The sequence below is a fragment of the Esox lucius genome, chromosome 7, assembly GCF_011004845.1.
Source record: "Esox lucius isolate fEsoLuc1 chromosome 7, fEsoLuc1.pri, whole genome shotgun sequence".
NCBI classification, from domain to species: domain Eukaryota; kingdom Metazoa; phylum Chordata; class Actinopteri; order Esociformes; family Esocidae; genus Esox; species Esox lucius.
Window position 1 is genome coordinate 48193298 of NC_047575.1, and position 22652 is coordinate 48215949.

General features: G+C 47.3%; 1 protein-coding gene across 4 annotated transcripts in view; it reads left to right on the plus strand.

Annotated features, from left to right (window-relative positions):
* Positions 1-22652, plus strand: part of larp1 (La ribonucleoprotein 1, translational regulator) — a 38252-nt gene that overhangs the window by 11524 nt on the left and 4076 nt on the right. Inside the window, exons 2-17 of one of the 4 annotated variants that reach the window (XM_013134760.4) lie at positions 1119-1186; positions 1506-1571; positions 4725-4805; positions 6781-6931; positions 8543-8677; positions 8772-8924; positions 10131-10293; positions 10562-10706; positions 11063-11240; positions 12224-12420; positions 13823-14239; positions 17532-17655; positions 17804-18009; positions 18645-18751; positions 20602-20759; positions 21925-22069. In XM_013134760.4, the coding sequence (XP_012990214.2) occupies positions 1119-1186; positions 1506-1571; positions 4725-4805; positions 6781-6931; positions 8543-8677; positions 8772-8924; positions 10131-10293; positions 10562-10706; positions 11063-11240; positions 12224-12420; positions 13823-14239; positions 17532-17655; positions 17804-18009; positions 18645-18751; positions 20602-20759; positions 21925-22069 (2494 nt within the window). The remainder of the gene's footprint in view (positions 1-1118; positions 1187-1505; positions 1572-4724; positions 4806-6780; positions 6932-8542; positions 8678-8771; positions 8925-10130; positions 10294-10561; positions 10707-11062; positions 11241-12223; positions 12421-13822; positions 14240-17531; positions 17656-17803; positions 18010-18644; positions 18752-20601; positions 20760-21924; positions 22070-22652) is intronic. The other 3 variants (XM_034293544.1, XM_013134761.4, XM_034293545.1) reach the window with 3 other exon arrangements.

Genomic DNA, 22652 nt, shown 5'->3' on the forward strand with positions numbered 1-22652 from the left:
ATTGTAATGTATAAGGTCATCCCATTGGACAGCGTGTGGGCGGACGTGTAATTGATTGCATGTTTGTTGCCCTTCAACTGGGAATGTAAGGCTTACCCAGGCTTCAGTGACACACGCGCATTCGGATTCGCCATTTCGTTTGCAGGGGTCTTGTGTCAACAATTCAAAGAAGTGTTCTCCTTAAGCAGCTGAAGAAAATCATTGACATTTCCTCACTGAGCTCAGAGAGGTCTTGTCACGCTCCTGTTTGGGTTTTATAACTCTGGGCCTTGGGGGGGGGGGGGGGGGCAGGCCCAATTCCCAACTCCCAACTCCCAGACCTGAGGTTGGCTGGCCACTCATGGTTTTGTAAGTGACATTGGCATGGGGAGCATTTCTTCTCACTGTGTCCGGCTTTGTCTGAGGCTGTGATCGGCCGTAAGGAGATTTACCCAGATTTGTCGTGGCCGCTGGTCGTCGGCCCTCCGATTGGCCAATGACCAGCGTCTTTGTCAGAACGCAGTTCACTCCAGTGCGCTCTTCACAGGCATTGGGTTTTCTGCCGTCTCACTGGCTGACTTCACAGTCTTGTGCCTTTACTGTGGAAACTGCCTTTTGTGGTACACCACGTTTCACCAGGACCCTTTAATAATTTGCTGTTGAAAGCGATTATAACTGATTGTTACTAAATTAAAATGACATCAGCAACTGTTAGGCTCTGAGAGTGAGTTTGCATTGCGTTCATGCACTGGGTTAATACTCAAATTTAGGGTACACTTTAGTGAACGTTGCGGTTTGGAGTTTAGCTGATGTTTTCTCATTGATCCCAAAGGCGTTCCGTCTGTGGACGCCGCGAAACCTCCTAACGATGATGTTGTGGTCTCTGCTGCTGGTGAAATTGAATGGCTTCTCCCTTTCGTGGCTGGTTGTTAGTTCATTGTTAATCGTTTAGCCCTGAAGTCGACTCGGTAACCTGGATGTTTCCCGAATGGTACGCTATTCCAAATACACAGGCTCCTATGATGACCCTGGACAGCTAGGGCACAACGTTCAAACTAGGGTGGGCCACGTGGCAGCGGCTCCACCGAGGGCTGTGGAACTGAGACTGTCGTGTTCACCTGCCTTTGTTGTTTCTGCAGAGCCGCCGCCCTCGACAGGCCCAGCCAAGGTGGTGAAGGCCAACCCCCGACCTCGGAGAGGAGCCAAGGTAACGTTCCCCAGCGCACACTCACACAAAATGTAGTTCCCAGGAAATCAATGTCAGATAAGGTGCATAAACAGTCTAATGTGTTTAATTCACAGTTTATTTTAAGACCTTTTGTGTTCTAATTGTTTGTTTGAAGTGCATTGTGGGCCACGCCCTACTGGCTACTATAGAGGTGGGGCTGAGGTGGTGAGCATTAATACAGGCGATCCATTCCCTTTCGTTTGCGCACTAAAGTGCGGAAGCACTTCATCAAAGGACCGGGTGTAGTTTGGTACCCGCGCCACCGGACTGGCTTGTTAAATACCTCGGTCTGTTTTAGGTCGGGGATTTCGGTGACGCCATGAACTGGCCGACCCCGGGAGAGATTGCAACTAAAGAAACGCAGGTAAGTCAGTGCCAGCAGGTAGAAATGCTAAAACACACACACACACACACACACACACACACACACACACACACACACACACACACACACACACACACACACACACACTCTGTCCCCCTCCCTCCCACAAACACAGATGCACGTCTGCGACCAGTTGGTTAGGGCACTAGTTCTCACACCTCCCCTCTGCGAATCCCCCCCCCCCCCCAAGCAATTCCATGTATTCCAGAGCCGGCATACCTGAACAGACTTGTTTGAATCCGAACCAAGCCCTTGTTGGCTTGATTCAGGTGAGCTGGTTCAGGACGACAACGTGGCTGTGTGATGTCCAGGGGTCCCCAGGAGTGGTTTGAGGACCACTGAAATAGGGATAGACTGCAATCAGCACTATCTTGAATAGCTTTTCTCAAACCTTTTGAGACTGGGGATCCTTTTGTGCTGGCACAGTAATAACCACTTCCAAAAAGGTTTGATTGGGGCGCTGGCTCCTAGTGCTGCGATTTCCATTGGATGTTCCTCAAACTCTTAAACATGGGGGACCTGTTTTGTTCTGTTTTGGGAGTGTGCTCTATTAACAAAATGGAGTCGAAGCCTTTTCCCCTCCTGTGCTTGAACGCCCTGATTGCCACCCGCAAAGCACCGGTACCATCGCTCAAACAAGTCGTGGCTATTGTGCGTTGCCTACTTTGAGGTCTCCGAGAATAATGATGCCAGCCTGTGCCGTTCACATCACCGCCATCTTGCTTGAACCCCTGAAATGGATTTCCCTCTAAATGTTGTTTTGATTTGAAACAGCATGTCTGCCTCTTGATTTTTTTGGGAGGGTTTTCTCTCTCAAGATGAGAAACGTTTTTACGTATGGAGGCTGCTGTAGGAGTTAGTGATGGTAACTGTCCCCTAAACAACTGTTGCTTATGTTTATTCAGCCTAGCGAGTACCCAGCAGCTCTAGTTTATTCAGACGTTTCGGGTACATAACCTCCTCACTCAAGAGGTCAGTCTTAACCTATGCTGTAGACAGTCCGTGTGAGTGGTTTTCAACCCTCTCCTGGGGACCCCCAGCCATTCCATCTTTAGATGTATCCCAGAGCTAGCACACCTGAATCAACTTAACTGATTAACAAGCCCTTCCCCGTTGAATCAGATGAGCTAGTTCAGGGCAAAACCTAAACTGAGACGGCTGGGGAGTCCCCAGGAGAGGATTGATGACCTATGGTCTACAGCCTCTGTACAATTCACATGTCAGGCAACAAATCAGCCTGGAAAAATTAGAAAGTGGACAGATGTTTTTTTTCTGCATAGGTCATGTGCCCTGTGATCTAAATACTTGCATGTTTCATTAATCTTAGAAACCCTGGCCTGTAGGTTATGTTGTTCATAACTCACTACCAGGATTTCTTTGTGCCACTGCTGAAAATAGTCATAGGGGAAATCCTGTGACTGAATAATGCCTTGTACAGGTGATCTGACCAAACGCAAGAGTCATGACGATGAGACCAGAATACATTTCTCACTTCCCCTGGGTAATGGAGTGTTCTGGGGTTTTCGCAGCGGGGGGTATTTGTAGAGCATGTTCAGACAAGTGATTGGTGTTCTGGGGTCGCTCTGTGGTTGCTCTGTGTTCGCTCTGCTTAGGTGCCTTGCTACGGCCCTGGAAGTAGTCGTCACAAGAGGGAATGACCTTACCTTGAAAGAGCAACTTTACAGCTCCAAAGGCACCGCCCTGAGACAGGCAGAGGTGGAGGAGCTCGTGAGCCACGCCCAGTTCTCTGAGCTGTGTCTCAACATTCCCTCCCACGCCGTCACCTGAGCCCCACAACAACCCTGTCCTCCATTTTCTGAGGCGGTGGTCAGGTCTCTCCTGCAGCTAGAGGATGCAACTCATTTGTGGTCTCTTGGAGTAGCGTAACCCTGCAGGCTGTTTCTGCCCCCCCCCCCCCCCCCCCCCCCCCCCCCCCCCCCCCCCCCCCGTTTGTCGGCGGCGGAGTGATCCCCTGTTTTAGACATGCAGGGTTAGGGAGGGGCTGTTCCTGCCATGAGAGATGTGGGTCAGAGCAGGGCCAGGAATAGACGGCCCAGGATCGGTCACTATAGGAGGGGATGTCCTTTTAGGGATTCTGACCCCGGGTTCCTGCTGTTATTCTGGGAACCATCTCTCCAGATAAATTTGTTTTTCGTTTTTTTTTTTCAGTTAATTGTATATTTATTTTTTCTGGTGTTTTATGCTTTGTTAGACAGGAGAGTGGTTCAAGGTAGCGGAGAGTTTTTGCTGACAGAGCTGTGTGTCTGCTTCCTCACCACGATGCATCAGTGCCTGTGTGTCCAGTTTCAAAAAATCTATCGGTTTAGAGTATCAGTCAAGCAAATGTATTCAGAAAGCCATTTCTACCTGTTCATACAGCTCTGGAAAAATTGAAGAGACCACTGCACCTTTTTCTTTCTTTACCAAAAAAGTTGAAAAGGAAGGTTTTGAGTGAGGAACAGAGGGGTTAAAATTATGAGACCGCTGCAAATTGGACGCTTCTGTTCCTCACTCCTTTCTCCTTTTCAACTTTTTTGGAAAGGAAAGAAAAAGGTGCAGTGGTCTCTTAATTTTCCCCGGAGCTGTATTGTAGAATATGTGGTGAGGTTTTGTATTTTTTGAAGGGGGGGGTTAGGCCATTATCATAACATTTCCTGTGATTATTCATGAAGTATTATAAGGCAATTTTATAAAGTTATGGAGCAGAGTTTGTTGTGTTATGGGTGGAGGGCCTACATTTGAGCGCCACACCTTAAATACCACCACCACTCTCTCCACACGCGCACACAGCTGCTTAAGAAGCTGTCTGATCCACAGCAGGTAAATAGTCTTCAGAGTCCTGCCTGTAGGACGTGGCTAGAAATCTGGCCGATGGAATGATTCTGCACTCTTCTACTCGTTAGTGTAAACCACATGTCTCAAGCATTTTCACCCCATCTCAATCTCAAAACCATGACCTATTCCATGCATTGTTCAATACATACTTACCCTCTACGGCAATATACAAATACGTTGTTTGTTTGTGTGTCTGTGTGGTAAACAAGTGTAACCATCCACCCCCTGGACACTGTCCTGTGTTTGTCTCCGGGTGGTGTTGTCCTAAACCCGCCTCCCTTCTGTCCCCCTGCTCAGATGGAGGTTGTGACTCGGACTGTGTCATTACCCATGCCCGTCAGGCAGGTCAAAGAGGTGGGCTCCGCACGGAGTTCCCCAGTAAGTTCACCCCGCACGGGAGCCTGGAGGCGCCGGGGCCTCCCGGCTCCTTCCGTCATCCCCGCACGGAGAGGCGCTGCTTGCCCACTAATGCCTTGTTTCTACTGGTGCCAAACACTGGTGTTTCACCCTAAAGTCCAGATTCTTTTCCACTGACACGGGCCAGCGCCAGTCGGCCACCAGACCATGGCTGAGTAGCCCGGCTCTCACTGGGTGCAAAGCCCCGGACTTTAGGACTTAGGGAGGGTTTGCAGGTTGACGTGTTACGTGCTGTGAAAACTCATCATGTTGTGCTGTTCGAATAGCGATGTGTGCCGTTTGCTTTAGGCTTCTTGTAATGGTTTTCATCCCATCTAACAAACAAATCCCTGATAAAATAAAGTAAAGCAACAGTAAAGGGAAGCAAAGAGTTGGAACGATCGAAGGTGAAACGATGCCATTGACTCAATGGAAAAACGGAGCGCTGAGATGTAGCCTACAGAACCCAAATCCTTCTATTAAAGGTTGATCGTTACTTATTAAACTAAATGAATAATAGCGTACGCTGGCTTACAGTTGGTGTCACAAGTGTAGGTGGAGGAACCGGTTGCAGGAGTTTCAGGGAGAAATGTTTTATTACTCAAGTTCAAATGCTGCATTGTTAACAAACTGAGCATGGCGTTACTTTTAATTTTACAACCTGGAAAATATTGCCTTTAATTTTTCATAACCAGAAAACCAAAGCGGCGTAGCCACGGTTACCGGGGTGCAGCACCAGTGGAAACGCGGCATTAGAGCATGGCACAGTGGCCTGCCCCCCCGGGGCTGATGTTAATGGGGGGTCGGGGTGTTGCATGGACCCTGGTTAGGCCTGCTCCTGTCTCCAGCCAATCAGCAGAGTCCAGCGGTAGTGGTGAATGTGGGTCCGTGCAACTGACTTCCTGTGGAGAGGCGGGGCCTGTTGCCGTGGTGAACGTAACCATTGGACGCTGGAGTGATGGTGACGGTCTGTCACGCTGAGGGCGGGTTTGATAGTTCAGATTATACAACGTTTATCGGATGTTCGTTGGCCTCCGGGCATAAGGGAGAACTGGTACCGTTTCGGCTAGTGGTTTTCTGGTAGTTGCTCCTTTTACGTTTGGTTAACGGCTAATTCTGTTATCACTACGGGTCAATAACTGATGTTTTTTTTGACAAGCCTAATCCTATTTAACAACCCGGTAAACTGAATGCTCTGCATGGTCTGCCTGTGGAAAGGGATTGAGATTAGAAACGTTTGCCAACTGAGTGGAACTCAAACATCAACGCATCTAAACTTTCATTTGAAGTCTGAAATGATGTGCATCGTGACGGAAATATCTAGGAGGATTCCTCATGCTGTGTTTAGGTGTCATGTGGTTACTTTTCACTCCAATGTATTCAGGGGAATAAGTAGAACCAAAGTCCTGGTTGAAAGTTGTGCCCTAAAAATTACCTGGCCGACTAGATGACCCTTGTCACTCACTAGTTACATTTTACCTGTCTGGGACTTAAGGTCAGTCTCTTTCACTAATTTGTCTTTCAACCTTTCAGATCAGCTCTGGAAAAGATCTGATGTGATTTGGTCGAAGATCACTTAGTGAAACAAACTTTCTCAGCGTTGTTTCCTGTGCAAACCTTGCCCCTGTGTTCCGGAGCAAGAAAGAACCAATAGGTATTTCTTTGCCCCCCCCCCCAGTCCGATTCACCCTTAATCAACCATCATTTACTCAGTGAGACATTTACTTTGAAGGATGTCATATTCACCCTAGCCAAATAACCGAAATGGCTTCTGTGTTACTCCTGTAGAGGTTGTCTCACCTGAGGGGAATGTTGGCTGGGTGTGATGTCCGATTAGCAGCCTTTACTGTTAGTCCCAAATGGTCCCCTAGTGCGTTAGACCAGGACCCACGATGACAGTGCCCCCCCCAAACCTTCCGTGACGCGGTGCCCGCTTGTTTTAACCCGCTCCCCCCAGGCCCCCAAGAAGCCTGTGGTGAAGAAGGAGTTGAAGGAGAAGCGCGACGCCAACGAGGAGAGCAAGGAGAACCAGAAGGCCAAGTCGGACGACTCCGGGGAGGAGAAGAACGGGGACGAGGACTCTCAGAAGAATGGCCAGCGGAAGAGAGGTGGGTTTCCTGGACTGAGCGTGACCCTTTGGTGGTAGAGCTGCAGGAGGTAGAGCTGCAGGAGTCAGGGAGTATGAGGTTGAAGGTTGAAGGTGTACTCTGTCTTCCCCCCTTTATTCCTGTCCATATGAATGCCTGGCTAATGTCTAAACATTTGTACACGTCTTTGTAACACAAGGCCTTGTGGCCATGTCCTAACCCAGTGGCGTTCAGACAGAACAAATGTTTGTCTAAACTCAGAATTATAAATCACCTGCTGGTTAGTCATTTCATGAACACACATAATGTGTGGTATGTTGGTGGAGCTGTACCTGTTTTAGTTCACGTTCCATGCAAACATGGTGTAGGCCTCAATGCGAGGTCCCTTCTCACAGAGGGAACCTGAATTGTGTGTAGCCAGGTTTCGCACGAGGCCATGCTCTGTGGGAACTCTGCGCCCCACCCGAGCTCCTCTGAAACTTAAATGCACAGCGAAAGAATGAGCAGGACGGCCTGGAGGATGGCAGACATTTTGGCCGTGACAATAAGTCAGAATCCTGCCAGTCAGCCCTTCAGAATGAGACTTGCCATGCATCATTCTGGCTCTGCATTGCTCTTCTGCTCGCTTACCTACGACGTCAGCAGATGGGCACAGGGCCACGTCGCTCTTTACTGGGAGTCGCTTTGTCCACGTGCTCGCTTTTGTCTCTGGCTCGCTCATGTGCACACACTCACACGATCTCTCTCTCTGATAACGGACCACTGATGCCGCCAGCTGGACAGCCAGGGAACCAAACTTCCAGCTGACCTTTTATTTTACATATCCAGTTACTATGATAAAGCTTCAGGTATTTCTGTTAAGATGTCTGTGTGTTCTAGTTTCTCAGTAGGACTCTCAACCCCGGCTGTAAAAGAGCAGTCTGTCTGCAGGCTGGGTTCCAACGCAGCTTGTTTAGGGCTGCTTTCAATCCTACTGTGTGCAAGTCCTTCCTGCTGCCTGACTCTCATGGCTGACAGGGCTGCTTGGTGTTTGTTTGTGGGTGAACAGACCACATCACTCCGGTTCTTAAATCTTTGCATTGGCTTCCAGTCAGTTACAGAATACATTTTAAAGTGGTGCTTTTAGTTTATAAATCTCTGAATGGTTTAAGACCCGAATATATTTATTTCTGAAAAAAATAAACCAAGCAGGGCTCTTAGATACATGTACACTGGTCAACTAGTAGAGCCCAGAGTCCAAACTAAACATGGAGAAGCTGCGTTTAGCACTTATGCTGCACACAACTGGAATAAACTACCAGAAGATCTTAGACGTGCCCCAAACATATACATTTTTAAACACTTAAAAAAACACTTCTCTTCTCACGTGCCTATGACTGAGCACTTAAACTTAACCACACTGTTTAGGCTTATTGCTTCCTATTTTTGTATCCCATTTTTAGTCTTTGTTTTCGGATTGTATATTTTTTTTTACTGTTATGTTTTCATTTGTTTTGATGTTTTCATTTGAGTTTAAGTTTTTATTGTATTTTTATATATATATTTTTCTTTGTAAAGCGCATTGCTTCCATTTATGAATTGTGCTATTTAAATAAACTTGCTGTGTGTGTGTGTGTGTGTGTGTGTGTGTAGGTAACAAGCACAGGTGGGTGCCGCTGATGATCGAGGTGAAGTCTGAGGGGCCGAGGGAGCGCTCTGCCTCCAGGAACAACACCCGGCAGAACGAGGTGCCCAGGATGCCCCCTAACAGCAGGAATGACCTCAGAGGTCAGTAAGGTCAACCACCGCGCGCCCCCCCCCATCAATCGTGGCAGTCTCCCAGTTGCACTCTGACCCCCTGTTTATCTGTTCCGTTTGTCAGACTGGCACAGCGGGAAGTACGAGCGTGAGTGGCGGGACGACCACGACGAGGTGTCCAGTGTGAAGAGTGAGGGCACTCCCTTCCGCGGGGCCTTCCGGGGGCGTGGCCGTGGCAGGGGGAGGGGACGGGGGCGTGGCCGGGGAGGCAGTAGAGGTAAGCTGCACAAAAACCAAAAGAAAATCTGATGTTTGTGTTTGCAGATTCACCAGTGTATTCTGTGGTCAGCTCATGGTAAGGATAGTTTTTTTTTTTGGCCGACATCTAGTTGACTGACTGACTGAATGACTACAAGGAAAGCTTTTATCAGCCAAAGCCTTTATCTGGACTCAGACTGTAGAAAGTAACAGGACGCTGTGTTGGAAAGATTCCAGCTCCAGCTCGGGTTTCCATTTTAGTACCAAATTGTCTCAAAATACATATATTTCCCCGTGCTATAGTTCTGTGGTTCCAGTCCCATCTTCAGGACGGTCCTGTTGAACAGAACTCAGCCACGTGTGTTGGAGCCTAGCCAGTCTGGCCGCCCCTAGTTCTTTCTCCCCATCTAGTGCTGTTCACTGTGTGGGGACGTGTGGAAGTGTGGATGACCCTGATGTGGCCCCAGTAAGGATTTTGTAAAAACAAAGCAGTCTAATCACGACTGGATTGGTTTGGTTGAAGGCCGGACCGGTGATCCCCCCGGGGGCTTGTTGGTTTTGGCAGCCGGCCTCTCCTCTCTCACCCCTGGCTTGGCCTTGGGAGTCTGGCTGCTTCACTCCGAGTGGGAAACACCGACCCTCTGTATTTGAGTAGAGCATCTGGAGTGGAAAACATTTAACACGTTCCCTCCTGACCCCCCCCCCCCCTCCCCACCCTGGTTCCGTCTGCTGTTCTGATTCAGACCGTTGTGGCACGTCTTCCCCATGGTTTGACAGCCGTGCTGAAAACGTGTAGGGTTGGGGATCGTTTCAATTAAACCGATTCTGATGCCAATTGCGATTCTGCTTATCGAATCTTGATTCCAATTCCAATATTCTTCGGAAAGAAAGAACCCAAAATAAAATATTTATTCTTTGCACATTTAGGCCTTAAGCACTGTCAACTGTGCCAGGAATGTGTATTTTTCCCTTCATTTAAAAGAAATATTATGAGTAATGATCAACAAAAACAATTACAAACGAAAACTATTTAAATAAGTGATAGAAAAATATAACTAAAACCGTTACTATAAAAGCAGCATCAATGTCCAAAAGAAAGTTTGTTTGCAACCCTAAAACGTGTCCCTGCTCTTCTGTGAGCTGGCGTGTCCACGAGGCCCCGTCGTTAATTGGCGGTTCGTGGCGGCTGTTCTGTGACGGGTCTCTTGCTGATGTCTCCCCCCAGGTCACTACGATTACCATCACGGTTACAAGGCCTTTGATGGCAAGGACGGAGCCTACAGCCAGAAGTTTGGCGCTCCGGTCACCTACTACTACGACAACCTGAGCAGCAACGACCTGTACTCTGTGGACCAGGACCTACTGAAGGACTACATCAAGAGGCAGATGTGGGTAGAACCAGGAAGCACGCCTCACGTTGTTTAAGCTTAGAGTAATGGAATGCATGTTGTACCGTTTTAGCAGAACCTTCATGCTAAGAGGCTTAGTCCTCGTGGAGGCAAATTGTCACGCTCCAGAAGCCTGGCAAAGAACATGGTGAAATACACGGCCGCAGAGGTTGGGTGTCCTTGTCATTGCACCCCCTGACGAGGACTCTACTGACGGGCCTTCGTGAGAGCTGTTTTGATGATGGATTCTTTTTGGGTTTGTCCACAGCGAGTACTACTTCAGCCTGGACAACCTGGAGCGGGACTTCTTCCTGCGACGCAAGATGGACCAGGAGGGCTTCCTGTCCCTGGGCCTGGTGGCCAGCTTTCACAGGGTGCAGGCCCTCACCACCGATGTCAGCCTCATCATCGAGGTACGGTGTCATGAAACAAAACCGTTGTGTAAGACTTCAAGTGTGGTTGGGGTGGATGCTGTTCCTCGATGAACTACAAGCCCCAGAGATGCCTTATTGGCATCATAATCTAGTTACCATTTGAAAGTAGAGCAGATTAAGTGATTTGGTCCAAATACGTCTTTCAGCCGGTCCGCATTCAGGTCTAGAACCACCTGGTTTATAATGTTTAGACTTTTCTGTAATGCAATCGATTCGTTGACAAGGTCAACCCTTTACTTGTTTGCTACTTGTTTGCTACTTGTTTGGGGGGTCTCTGGGGTCCATAAATAAGCACTGCTTCCTAACCTCAACGTTACCCTCCAACCTGCCTTTAGGCTTTGAAGGACAGCAAAGAGGTGGAGATCATTGACATGAAGATCCGGCGGAAAGTGGAGCCAGAGAAGTGGCCCCTGCCGGGCCTGTCCATTGGACCCGACCACAACCAGGTGGACTTGACCCAGCTCATCCACTGCCCTGAGTTTGTGCCCCGCCAGGTGCCTACTGAACAAACAGGTACAGTGGCCACACCCCTTTGCCGGCCACACCCACCACACATCCAACAGGGCTGGAGCTTGGCTGAGTCCCCATCCAAAGGTATCAGGTTGGCCACCTAGCTCGCTGCTCAGGTTCTCCCTGTAAAACGTTTAGCCTCTTAGCTTGTGGTATATTCGTCTACGTAGCCAGCCTGATCATTAGTCTGTTTAGTCCCGTAACAATGTAGAGATCAATAAAAGGCTTGTACAGTGTGTGTATTTATCACAAGATTCCCTTTCAAAATAGGGAATTACTCTTAGCCACGCAGAGTGACAGTTAAAACTGTTAGATTGAAATGAATACTTGTCCAAACCCAGATATACTTAGTCATTCTGACTGGCTCCTTGTGCACAAGGGTATTAGCCACAGTTACAGTGGCTCAGTTTACACACAAAGCCCAACTGTGAACTTCCTTCCCTCTGTTTGGTCTTGTTCACGTCAGGCCTGGTCACGGGGGGAAAAAAGATCACAATTGTGGCCTTTGTGTAAACGTGGCCCGTGTTACTTGGAGCCTCCATGTTCACCAACAGCACGAGTGTTCATGTGAAGGCTAAATGCCTCCATATGTTGGGCCAGACAACTGGGTTGCCTAGCGACAGCCGTAAGGTGCAATACGGTTGGCGGGCAGAAGGGGGGGCCGTTTCACACTGCTCCTCTGTGGGAATTAAACTCGGCGTCCTGCTGTGTGACAAGCAGACACCTCAACCGCGGATTACAGCCCAAACGGTCATTGATATGGAGGCTGTCTGTCCGTTTTAGCCTGCTTGATTTAAGGCCCATCGCGGGTGTCTTATGCAGGGGCCAATACTGAACTGTACCGTCTCATGCTTCGCTTTGCATGTAACCAAGGTAACAAAAAGGCCTAGTACTGTTCCAATACTAAAGTGCTTGTCTTTGGCATCCGCCCAGTCCACTGTGTGCCTGTCTCTAGCGCTCACCTTCAGAGTCAATCTAATCGACAGAGTCTGCTCCAGGGTCTCCACGCTCCTCCACGCCCACCCGGGGTTTGGCCCGGACCTCCACGCAGCCCAAGACGGAGCAGGACGTGTCCAACCTGAAGAGCATGCCCAAGGGCCTGTCGGCCAGCCTGCCTGACCTGGACTCTGAGTCCTGGATCGAAGTGAAGAAGAGACCCCGGCCCTCCCCGGCCAGACCCAGGGTGAGCATTTACTGTTAATCCTGGCGGTCACGTGAATAAGATCTGGGTCCGTATTTGTCCAGAAGGGACGGGTGCAGCTCATTTCCGGTTCTTACCTTAATTTTCTCCCCACTCTCTGAAATTCAAAACGCGCCAACATCGGTGCTATGGGAGTTTGTTGTCCAACGTATCTGATTTAATGCTGCTGTTGACCTTATGCTAACTGCTGTATCATGACCGATCTGTCGTACCTCTCTTAGCGTGAGCGTTACCCTGCTGATGGAGAGATCTGTTCAGGGCTGGGAATGGCTCAGGTTTTTCTTTCAACATTCAGTCTGTTAATGAATGGGACCGGTCAGGCCAGTAAAGCAGTTTATACCTAGAATCATATGGGATATTCAGTCATAAAGAAGTGGCTGAAAAGTGTTAGTGAGATTGCTGAAGAGCTTCAGCTTGACCTTTCCAAAGCCACAGCGAGCGAAGGCATTTGGTCATACTTGTAACATGATTCTTCTAACAAAATCCTGTAAACAAAGGCTTTCCTTCAGGATGTCTTTGCAACTAATTTATGATCAGCTGGTTTTTTTTGATCAGCTGCCCTGACACCTCAGCCAAAACAAATTTGTAAAAAATGTAAGTTAAATGGTGAAAGTTCAAAATTATCATGAGAAAGCTGCCCTTTGTCTAATCAGCTAAGCTGGCTAATCACACTAAGAGTGGTGGGTTAGTTATCCTGGTTAATATTTGCTATCAGGTCAGGTGACTAGCTACTTACTATGAGCTAGCTTATTGCCTGCATTCTCAGGGAGGTTGTTAGTAAATATGACAAGCTGTCTGGCTGGCTAGTAGACAAGTCCTGGTGGCTGTTGGTCGCTCGTATCACAGCAGTTTACAGAGTTAACACTTGGGGGCACACTTAGATACACTATGAGGGGATGAACAGGGAAATGGACAGAACATAGGTGGCCCGGAAAAGGTCCTATTGGCCTGGGAATTATCACCTGAATAATCGTTTGCTGTTGTCTTTGGAGCACTGCCACATGTAAAGTGAAATGTTTTCTCTGCTTCCAAATAAAGACTGAGCCATATTCCTGCTCTGGTAGATATTATTTAGTCAAATGGCTACGTTTTATTGGCGTTTCACTTTACATATAGTAAGTGCAGTTCCTGGAGAAGTAGGTGTATATAGAGGGAACATTCCTATTGTGGTTAAGACTATATCAACAGTTATAGTCTTTAACCACAGCCCTATTGTGTAAAACGGTCTTTGTTGAATGCCTCCCAGTCCTCCCCTAACCCTGCCTGCTCCATCCCTCTACATTGCTATGTCTCTACCTCCTTGTCGCCCCCTCGGTACCCGTTCATCTCTCCTCCCTCCCTGCCATCTGCACCTCCTCCCCCCCGGGACGTTGACTGACGATAGACACCCTCGTTGCAGCAGAAGGACGAGGCCCGCTCACCCGGGTCCCGGCCGGGCTCCAGCCCCGTGCCGTCGGCCTCCTCGGCCCCGGCGGCGAAGGAGGAGCCGGACGAGCCCGAGGAGCTGGACTTCATGTTCGACGAGGAGATGGAGCAGATGGATGGCCGCCGGAACACCTTCACCGACTGGTCCGACGAGGACTCGGACGGCGAGATCGCCGACAACGACGTCAACAAGATCCTCATCGTGACGCAGACGCCGCCCTATCTGCGCAAGCATCCCGGCGGGGACAGAACCGGCCACCACACGTCGCGCTCCAAGCTGACCAACGAGCTGGTGAAGGTCATCAACGACGGGCTGTACTACTACGAGGCAGACCTGTGGGACGACAACTACGAGCCCGAGTACGCCACCATCAAGGTCAGTCCTCCGTCACCCCGGCGACGCCGCCGTGGTCGGGAGCACTCCCACCTTAGGGGGGCGTGGTGCGTTGGTTCCGGTTTGACGCCTGTTGCCCGCCTGTTGCCCCTTACAAAGGGGATTGATGTCAGGATTTTCCTCGTGGGGAAAAACTGTCTGTTTAGAGGACAGCCTCACTACTTCCAGATCTCCAGTTAAATGGAGCATGTGCCTCCTGCTCACCGGGCTGGGAGCGCCGTTCGGTAACGGTCTGTTTAGAGGACAGCCTCACTACTTCCAGATCTCCACCGGCTCATAGTGCCGTCCAGAGAACAAAACCAGCAATGACAAACTGGAATGAGAAAGAGGTGATCTAGAGTCAGTCTACCAGTGGTGTCTGTTGAAGTGGGCCGTTCTGACACGTTCCAGCTGTCTATTCTGTCCAAGTCGCACGTCAGTGTGTGACTTTCTGCACGTGGCAGGCCACATTATTGATATGTTTCCATTCAATTGTGTGTGTGCGTGTGTGCGTGCGCGCCTGTTCCCATTGTGGCAATGCTCTTTGTGTTGTTCACGTGTCCCCAGTCCAGTAGTCTGTGGAAAACAGTGTTGTTTATAAAGTCCCTACCTGCTGCCTCGGCCTAGCTACGGGCTCGGTGGAGAGGGTTTCTGGGAAGGACGTGGCCTGTCGGATGTCTTTACAAGTAACCTGGTCAGAGATGTCCGACGCTGGGAATGTAAGTGTTGTTTTAGTCTAACCAAAATGGCCCTGTTTTCCTATGGTGACCCACTGGATCTGCTGGAATGGGTTGGTGTTTTTGCCAGACCGCGTTAGCGGAGCCGGCTAAGAAGAGTGAATGTCTCTTACTGACTGACTGACTTACTGACTACCCATTGTTAAACAGCGTAGTGGTTAGAGAAGTGGACTTGTGAACTATAGGTCCCGAGTTTGTATGTCCTCGCAGGTGACGCGAAATACGCATCGTGAATTATTTCGTGTTGACGAAAACTTTGCTGGCTAAAACCGAAACCTGAAATTATATACGGTTATATTGCGACTGTTTCTGGCATGGAGTAGTTAAATTTTCAGTCTCACTTGCAATTGCTCAATTCTTATGATTATTCCTGGGAAGTTAGAAGATACTAGTAAGCCTGTTACTGGCTAATTAGCTGTTAAAACGGCCAGTGGCAAAAGCAATACAGTTCAAAGTGGGGGTAAACTTAATAAGAAACGTTAGTCAGTTTAACACAATCCTCAAAGGAGTCTAGCGACTGCTGAAACGTGTAATGCCGTGGCGTAGTGGTTAGAGTCCCTCTCATGTGGAAGACCTAAGTTCGATTCTATTGAGAGCAAAGACATTTATTAATTATTTCTGGTAGATCCCACAATTCTCATCTTTTCACTTGATGAAAAAGTTAGTTATCGTCGCCTTTATTGATAGTGTATAAATGTCATTCACGAATGAAAGAAAAAGTATTTTGCTTTGCCATGAAAGAAAAAATACTTTCTTATGCCATGAAATGAAATGGCTTTGGCAGACTTGCTAGCAATTGCTCAATTCTTATGACTATTCCAGTAAGTTTGTAGATACTGGTAAAGCTTATAAATGACTAATACGCTGTTAAAACAGCCAGTGGCAAACACCATATATAGATGCTATTTGTGGTGGAGGTAAACTTAGTAAGAAACGTTAGTCAGTTTAACTGTATCAATATCATTCACTAATGGCCAATTAACTATTAAAACGGCGATTTGTTCAGGATAGACACAAGGATATACTGACTTCCAGCAAATGTACAGCTCCGTGCTGTAGTGGTTAACGACAGCCTTTCACGTGGGCTGGCCGGTTTCGAATCTCGAGGTGGCAACATTTTGTATTGCGGGCCGGCTGAACTAGGCTTGCCTGGTTTCTTGTTGACAAAGCAGCAGTCTTGTCTGGAAGTTGTCACGGGTAACAGTTGTTTGCTGACTAAAACGTCAGCGTTGTAGTTAACCGTTTGACGCGTACGATCACACCAGTGTGATCAGGCTAGAGTGGTCCCTGAAGCGTACGGTCACACCAGTGTGATCAGGCTAGAGTGGTCTCTGAAGCGTACGATCACACCAGTGTGATCAGGCTAGAGTGGTCCCTGAAGCGTACGGTCACACCAGTGTGATCAGGCTAGAGTGATCCCTGAAGCGTACAATCACACCAGTGTGATCAGGCTAGAGTGGTCCCTGAAGCGTACGGTCACACCAGTGTGATTACAACGTCTTGTTTAGAACACACCATTAGCATGCCTAGCTACAAGTAACGTAACAATGGCTGGTCAGACCGCGCTGTTATTTACTCACATTTAGCTCAAACAGTGTTTATTTCCTGATTGTAATTGTTTCAAGACCACACTATGATATTAACCAGGTAGAAAGCATTCAAATTGGGACAATAAGTGTTACTTACGTACCAACAGACAGCCAACACTAATACACAAAATGAATTATATTAGCGACTACTATGGAGCATCTTAACATTTCCTGGAAGAGCTGACAACCGATCAAAACCATTGTAAAAACCTTCTAGAAGTTACGTTACCCGTTGTATGCTTTTTATATAGTTTATTCATTTTCACTGCACTGAATTACTGGTCACGCTTTGTTAGCTAGCGGTTAGCTGACGTTTTCTATCTAGCTACAGTTATATATCAACCAACTTTTGCAGCTCTTAGAATTAAAGTCAACGAGAGAAGCTTGCAATGCAATGCATGTAGTGTTCCTTACCTGGCAAGGTGAATGTTCAAATGCTGTAGTGAGTTCAAATGCTGTAGTGAGTTCAAATGCTGTAGTGAGTTCAAATGCTGTAGTGAGTTCAAATGCTGTAGTGAGTTCAAATGCTGTAGTGAGTACTGAAGTCACGCTGGGGGGTCGGTGAGGAATATTTGAAACTTCCGCATGAAAAGGTTAATGGTGCCTGGTGTTCTCGACCACCATGCAGTGTTGCTGTACGTTGGAACCTCACCTTAGGCTACATAGACCCTTGTTAAGAACGCTTCATTGACAACTTGGTCTGACTGCTGTTGAAGTCTTGGTAAGAGGAAACCTGTTTTTGGACCCTCATTGAGGCAGTGATTCTTTATCTTTTATTTTACCTGGTCAGGTTTTGACATTCGGTCCGTGTCCCTTAAACAGGTAAAGGCTGGTCCTAGACTAAGAACCACTTTCATTGGGTTATTGCCATTGAACTGGGTTTTAATCTCTCTGACCAGGCCTAATCTGACAATGAGAAATAGGCTGCTGTCTTACTGAGCCTTGTCTGTCCTGCTGTTGTTTCTGCAGCAAGAGGTGGAGAACTTCAAGAAGGTTCATCTGATCACCAGGGAGGAGTTTGACTGTCTGACCCCTGAGCCCCCTGTTGACCCCAACCAGGAGGTGCCCCCCGGACCCCCGAAACCCCAGCAGAGTGAGTACCCCCCCACACGCACCTCCCAAAATGGGCCGCACACTATGAGCGGTCACACAGACGGAACTCGACTCCGTGCCGGGTCACCGCTGCTCTGCCGAAACCGCAACCGTCCACGAACGCTCACGGCTGCCGCCTGATCTGTCAGTCCCCGTAGACGCCCTGGCCAACAAACTGTTTGGCGCCCCCGAGCCCTCCACCATAGCCCGCTCCCTCCCCACCACCGTGCCTGACTCGCCCAACTACCGCAGTGCCAGGACTCCCCGGACCCCTCGGACCCCGCACCGCAAGGACCCCGCCATGACGCCCCGCTTCTACCCCGTGGTGAAGGAAAGCCGGCCCGTAGACGCCAAGGTAACGAGCGACTGAGTGTGCCAAAAATACCGTATGGTTAAAATAATTCCATAGGAAAATAGTGTGTAGCCAACTTACTTGGCTCTCCCAGGGTGCTGGTGATAGGCTGCTCCCCCAGGGTGCTGGTGACAGGCTGCTCCCCCAGACGACAGAGGGTCTGCAGGTTTTTGCTCCCACCTTGTGCTTATTGGTTAATTGGGTCACTAATTAGTTAGGACCTCACCCGGTTTAATGGATCTCAATTGGGCACCGGTTGTAAGGGTAAACCAAAAACCAGCCAGGCTCACGCAACCCTCGTACTACGAGGTTTGGAGCCTGCTGGTTTTCTGTTCTTCCTCATTATTGATTGCGTCCACCTGGTGTCCCGTTCCCAAACAAGCCCCCGCTAAGAGGTTGCAGAGATGAAAGGGGTGGAACTGGCTTGGAGGTCCGGAGGTCAGTTTGAGGACACTGGGCCCTCCGCGGAGTCACTTTCACTCAGGTGTCCCAGAGCCTCTGGGCGATGCGGGTTTGCACGGCTCCTCTTGTCATACATTTAGACGTGTTGAATATGGCCCTGTTTTGGTTCTGGACGTCTCCTCTGCTATGTTTCTGTATTCTGGGGTATGGTGTAGTTAACGGTTGCCTCTCTCCAGACCCCCAGGAAACGGAAGACCAGACACAGCTCCAATCCCCCAATGGAGTGTCACGTTGGCTGGGTGATGGACTCACGAGAACACCGATCCCGTACGGCCTCCGTCAGGTGAGTCCGGACGCCACAGCAATGCTTGTTCTAATCGTTTTGGTGGTTATCACCTCAGAATTACGTCAGTTTACTTTGATGCTGTTGTACTGGTTTGACTTAGTTTTTAATTAATACAGTTACCTTGATATTTACACAGGTTTACCTTGATATTTACACAGGTTTACCTTGATATTTACACAGGTTTACCTTGATATTTACACAGGTTTACCTTGATATTTACACAGGTTTACCTTGATATTTACACAGGTTTACCTTGATATTTACACAGGTTTACCTTGATATTTACACAGGTTTACCTTGATATTTACACAGGTTTACCTTGATATTTACACAGGTTTACCTTGATATTTACACAGGTTTACCTTGATATTTACACAGGTTTACCTTGATATTTACACAGGTTTACCTTGATATTTACACAGGTTTACCTTGATATTTACACAGGTTTACCTTGATATTTACACAGGTTTACCTTGATATTTACACAGGTTTACCTTGATATTTACACAGGTTTACCTTGATATTTACACAGGTTTACCTTGATATTTACACAGGTTTACCTTGATATTTACACAGGTTTACCTTGATATTTACACAGGTGTACCTTGATATTTACACAGGTGTACCTTGATATTTACACAGGTGTACCTTGATATTTACACAGGTGTACCTTGATATTTACACAGGTGTACCTTGATATTTACACAGGTGTACCTTGATATTTACACAGGTGTACCTTGATATTTACACAGGTGTACCTTGATATTTACACAGGTGTACCTTGATATTTACACAGGTTTACCTTGATATTTACACAGGTTTACCTTGATATTTACACAGGTTTACCTTGATATTTACACAGGTTTACCTTGATATTTACACAGGTTTACCTTGATATTTACACAGGTTTACCTTGATATTTACACAGGTTTACCTTGATATTTACACAGGTTTACCTTGATATTTACACAGGTTTACCTTGATATTTACACAGGTTTACCTTGATATTTACACAGGTTTACCTTGATATTTACACAGGTTTACCTTGATATTTACACAGGTTTACCTTGATATTTACACAGGTTTACCTTGATATTTACACAGGTTTACCTTGATATTTACACAGGTGTACCTTGATATTTACACAGGTTTACCTTGATATTTACACAGGTTTACCTTGATATTTACACAGGTGTACCTTGATATTTACACAGGTGTACCTTGATATTTACACAGGTGTACCTTGATATTTACACAGGTGTACCTTGATATTTACACAGGTGTACCTTGATATTTACACAGGTGTACCTTGATATTTACACAGGTGTACCTTGATATTTACACAGGTGTACCTTGATATTTACACAGGTGTACCTTGATATTTACACAGGTGTACCTTGATATTTACACAGGTGTACCTTGATATTTACACAGGTGTACCTTGATATTTACACAGGTGTACCTTGATATTTACACAGGTGTACCTTGATATTTACACAGGTGTACCTTGATATTTACACAGGTGTACCTTGATATTTACACAGGTTTACCTTGATATTTACACAGGTTTACCTTGATATTTACACAGGTTTACCTTGATATTTACACAGGTGTACCTTGATATTTACACAGGTGTACCTTGATATTTACACAGGTGTACCTTGATATTTACACAGGTGTACCTTGATATTTACACAGGTGTACCTTGATATTTACACAGGTGTACCTTGATATTTACACAGGTGTACCTTGATATTTACACAGGTGTACCTTGGTAAATGTACTGATGCAGTTTTAATCTGTTGGTGTGTGTTTGGTTAATGGTTCCTTGCCTTCCCCTCTGGCAGCTCCAACGCCAGCCCGTCAGAGGGTACCCCTGCACTTGGGGGGATTGGCTGCACCCCCCAGTCACTCCCCAAGTTCCAGCACCCCTCCCACGAGCTGCTCAAGGAGAACGGCTTCACACAACATGTTTACCACAAGTACCGCCGGCGATGCCTAAATGGTAAACCGTCTGGTTTTGGTTATTTTATACAAACAAGCCCTCTAAGCTGTTACGTTCTGAGGTAGTGTTGCAGAGCAGTGTTGTTACCAACGGTAACTGAAACGCTTCAGAAACTGGGAAACTCTTATTTAGTAGTGCCACCTGGTGGGCAGTTTTTAATAAACGCTGCAAATATTCTGTTTGTCGCCCCCCCCAAAATAATACACGGTGAGCTTTTAAGCGTTGGCCACTAGTTGCAATGTTCTACTATGATTTGTAAATGAGTAAAGATGGTTGCCATGTATCACCAGACAAAAATATCCACGACCGTTAGCATGCTAATCTATTAGCATGCTAGCTGTTCCATGCTAAGTTAATGAGACAGGCAATTTTTATTATTATTATTTTTGCATTTAACTTGTTGGATAATCACCACTTGACTGGTAGTGGGCAAAACCTCTGAATTTCTGTTAGCTTGTTGTTGCCTGACAACTTGTGTGAGAAAAGTAAATAGAGAAGTAAAAGTACATTGGGGACATTTAGTTTATGTACACCTGCGCTTCAAATTATCAGTGAACAACCTTGCCGTGTTGTTCCCCTTTAAGTGTATCATAAAAAACACATTGGTCTTTGCCCTGTCATGTAAAACGTATATATGTATGCCATTCCCCACTTCACTCCTGTGTAATATGCTTTAAATCAGTCTGTGACCGCAGAACCTTCTGATTGGATCCAGCCCTTCATTTATTTACACACTTCAGACACAGCAACATTAGTAACTTCAGATTCGTGACAGTGGGACTACTTTGGTTACCATGTACTATGTCCCAATGAGTGCTTTTCACTTAGTCATGGTCTAAAACGGGTGTGAAACCAGTTCCGGAAGGCCGAGTGGCTGCAGGTTCCCAGTTCAGAACTAAACCACCAGGTGAGAGTAGAAACTAACCAATTAGTGCCCTAATTAATCAATCAAGTATAGGGTGAGAGTGAAAACCTGCAGACACACGGCCCTCTGTGGTTTGACACCTCTGGTCTAGAAAATAACATGTAAACCCATGTCCTATTATGCAAATAGAGCAGAGCTATAACTTGCCTTGTCACATTTTTGTGGGACTAGAAGATGTAAATTGGATCCCTGCACTGTCACTGACTCGGTGACATTTCACCTCTGTCTAACCAATCACAGAGCGCAAGCGTTTGGGCATCGGCCAATCCCAGGAAATGAACACGCTGTTCCGTTTCTGGTCGTTCTTCCTGAGGGATCACTTCAACAGGAAGATGTACGAGGAGTTCAGACAGCTGGTGGTGGAGGATGGGAAGGAGGGATACAGGTAATCATTTAATTATGTGCTTAATATGCATCCAGCTACCCATTAGCCCTCACAAACCGGATACATACCCATCCAGCTACCCATTAGCCCTCACAAACCAGATACATACCCATCCAACTACCCATGAGCCCTCACAAACCAGATACATACCCATCCAACTACCCATTAGCCCTCACAAACCAGATACATACCCATCCAACTACCCATTAGCCCTCACAAACCAGATACATACCCATCCAACTACCCATGAGCCCTCACAAACCAGATACATACCCATCCAACTACCCATTAGCCCTTACAAACCAGATACATACAAATCCAACTACCCATTAGCCCTCACAAACCAGATACATACCCATCCAACTACCCATGAGCCCTCACAAACTGTATCAGATATGAGTTTCTTTAAAGTGAAGCACAAAACAAGTTTAATGTGAAGGGTATCTGTTAAACAGTGGAACTTGGCAAGCATAGTTTTCCAGTGAGACCGTAGTTACTAGTTGACTGAGCCTTGTTACTTAAACCAAAGCCTCGACTCGTGGGGCCTAAGACCTTGTCGTGGCTCAGTCTGCCTGGTCTTTGA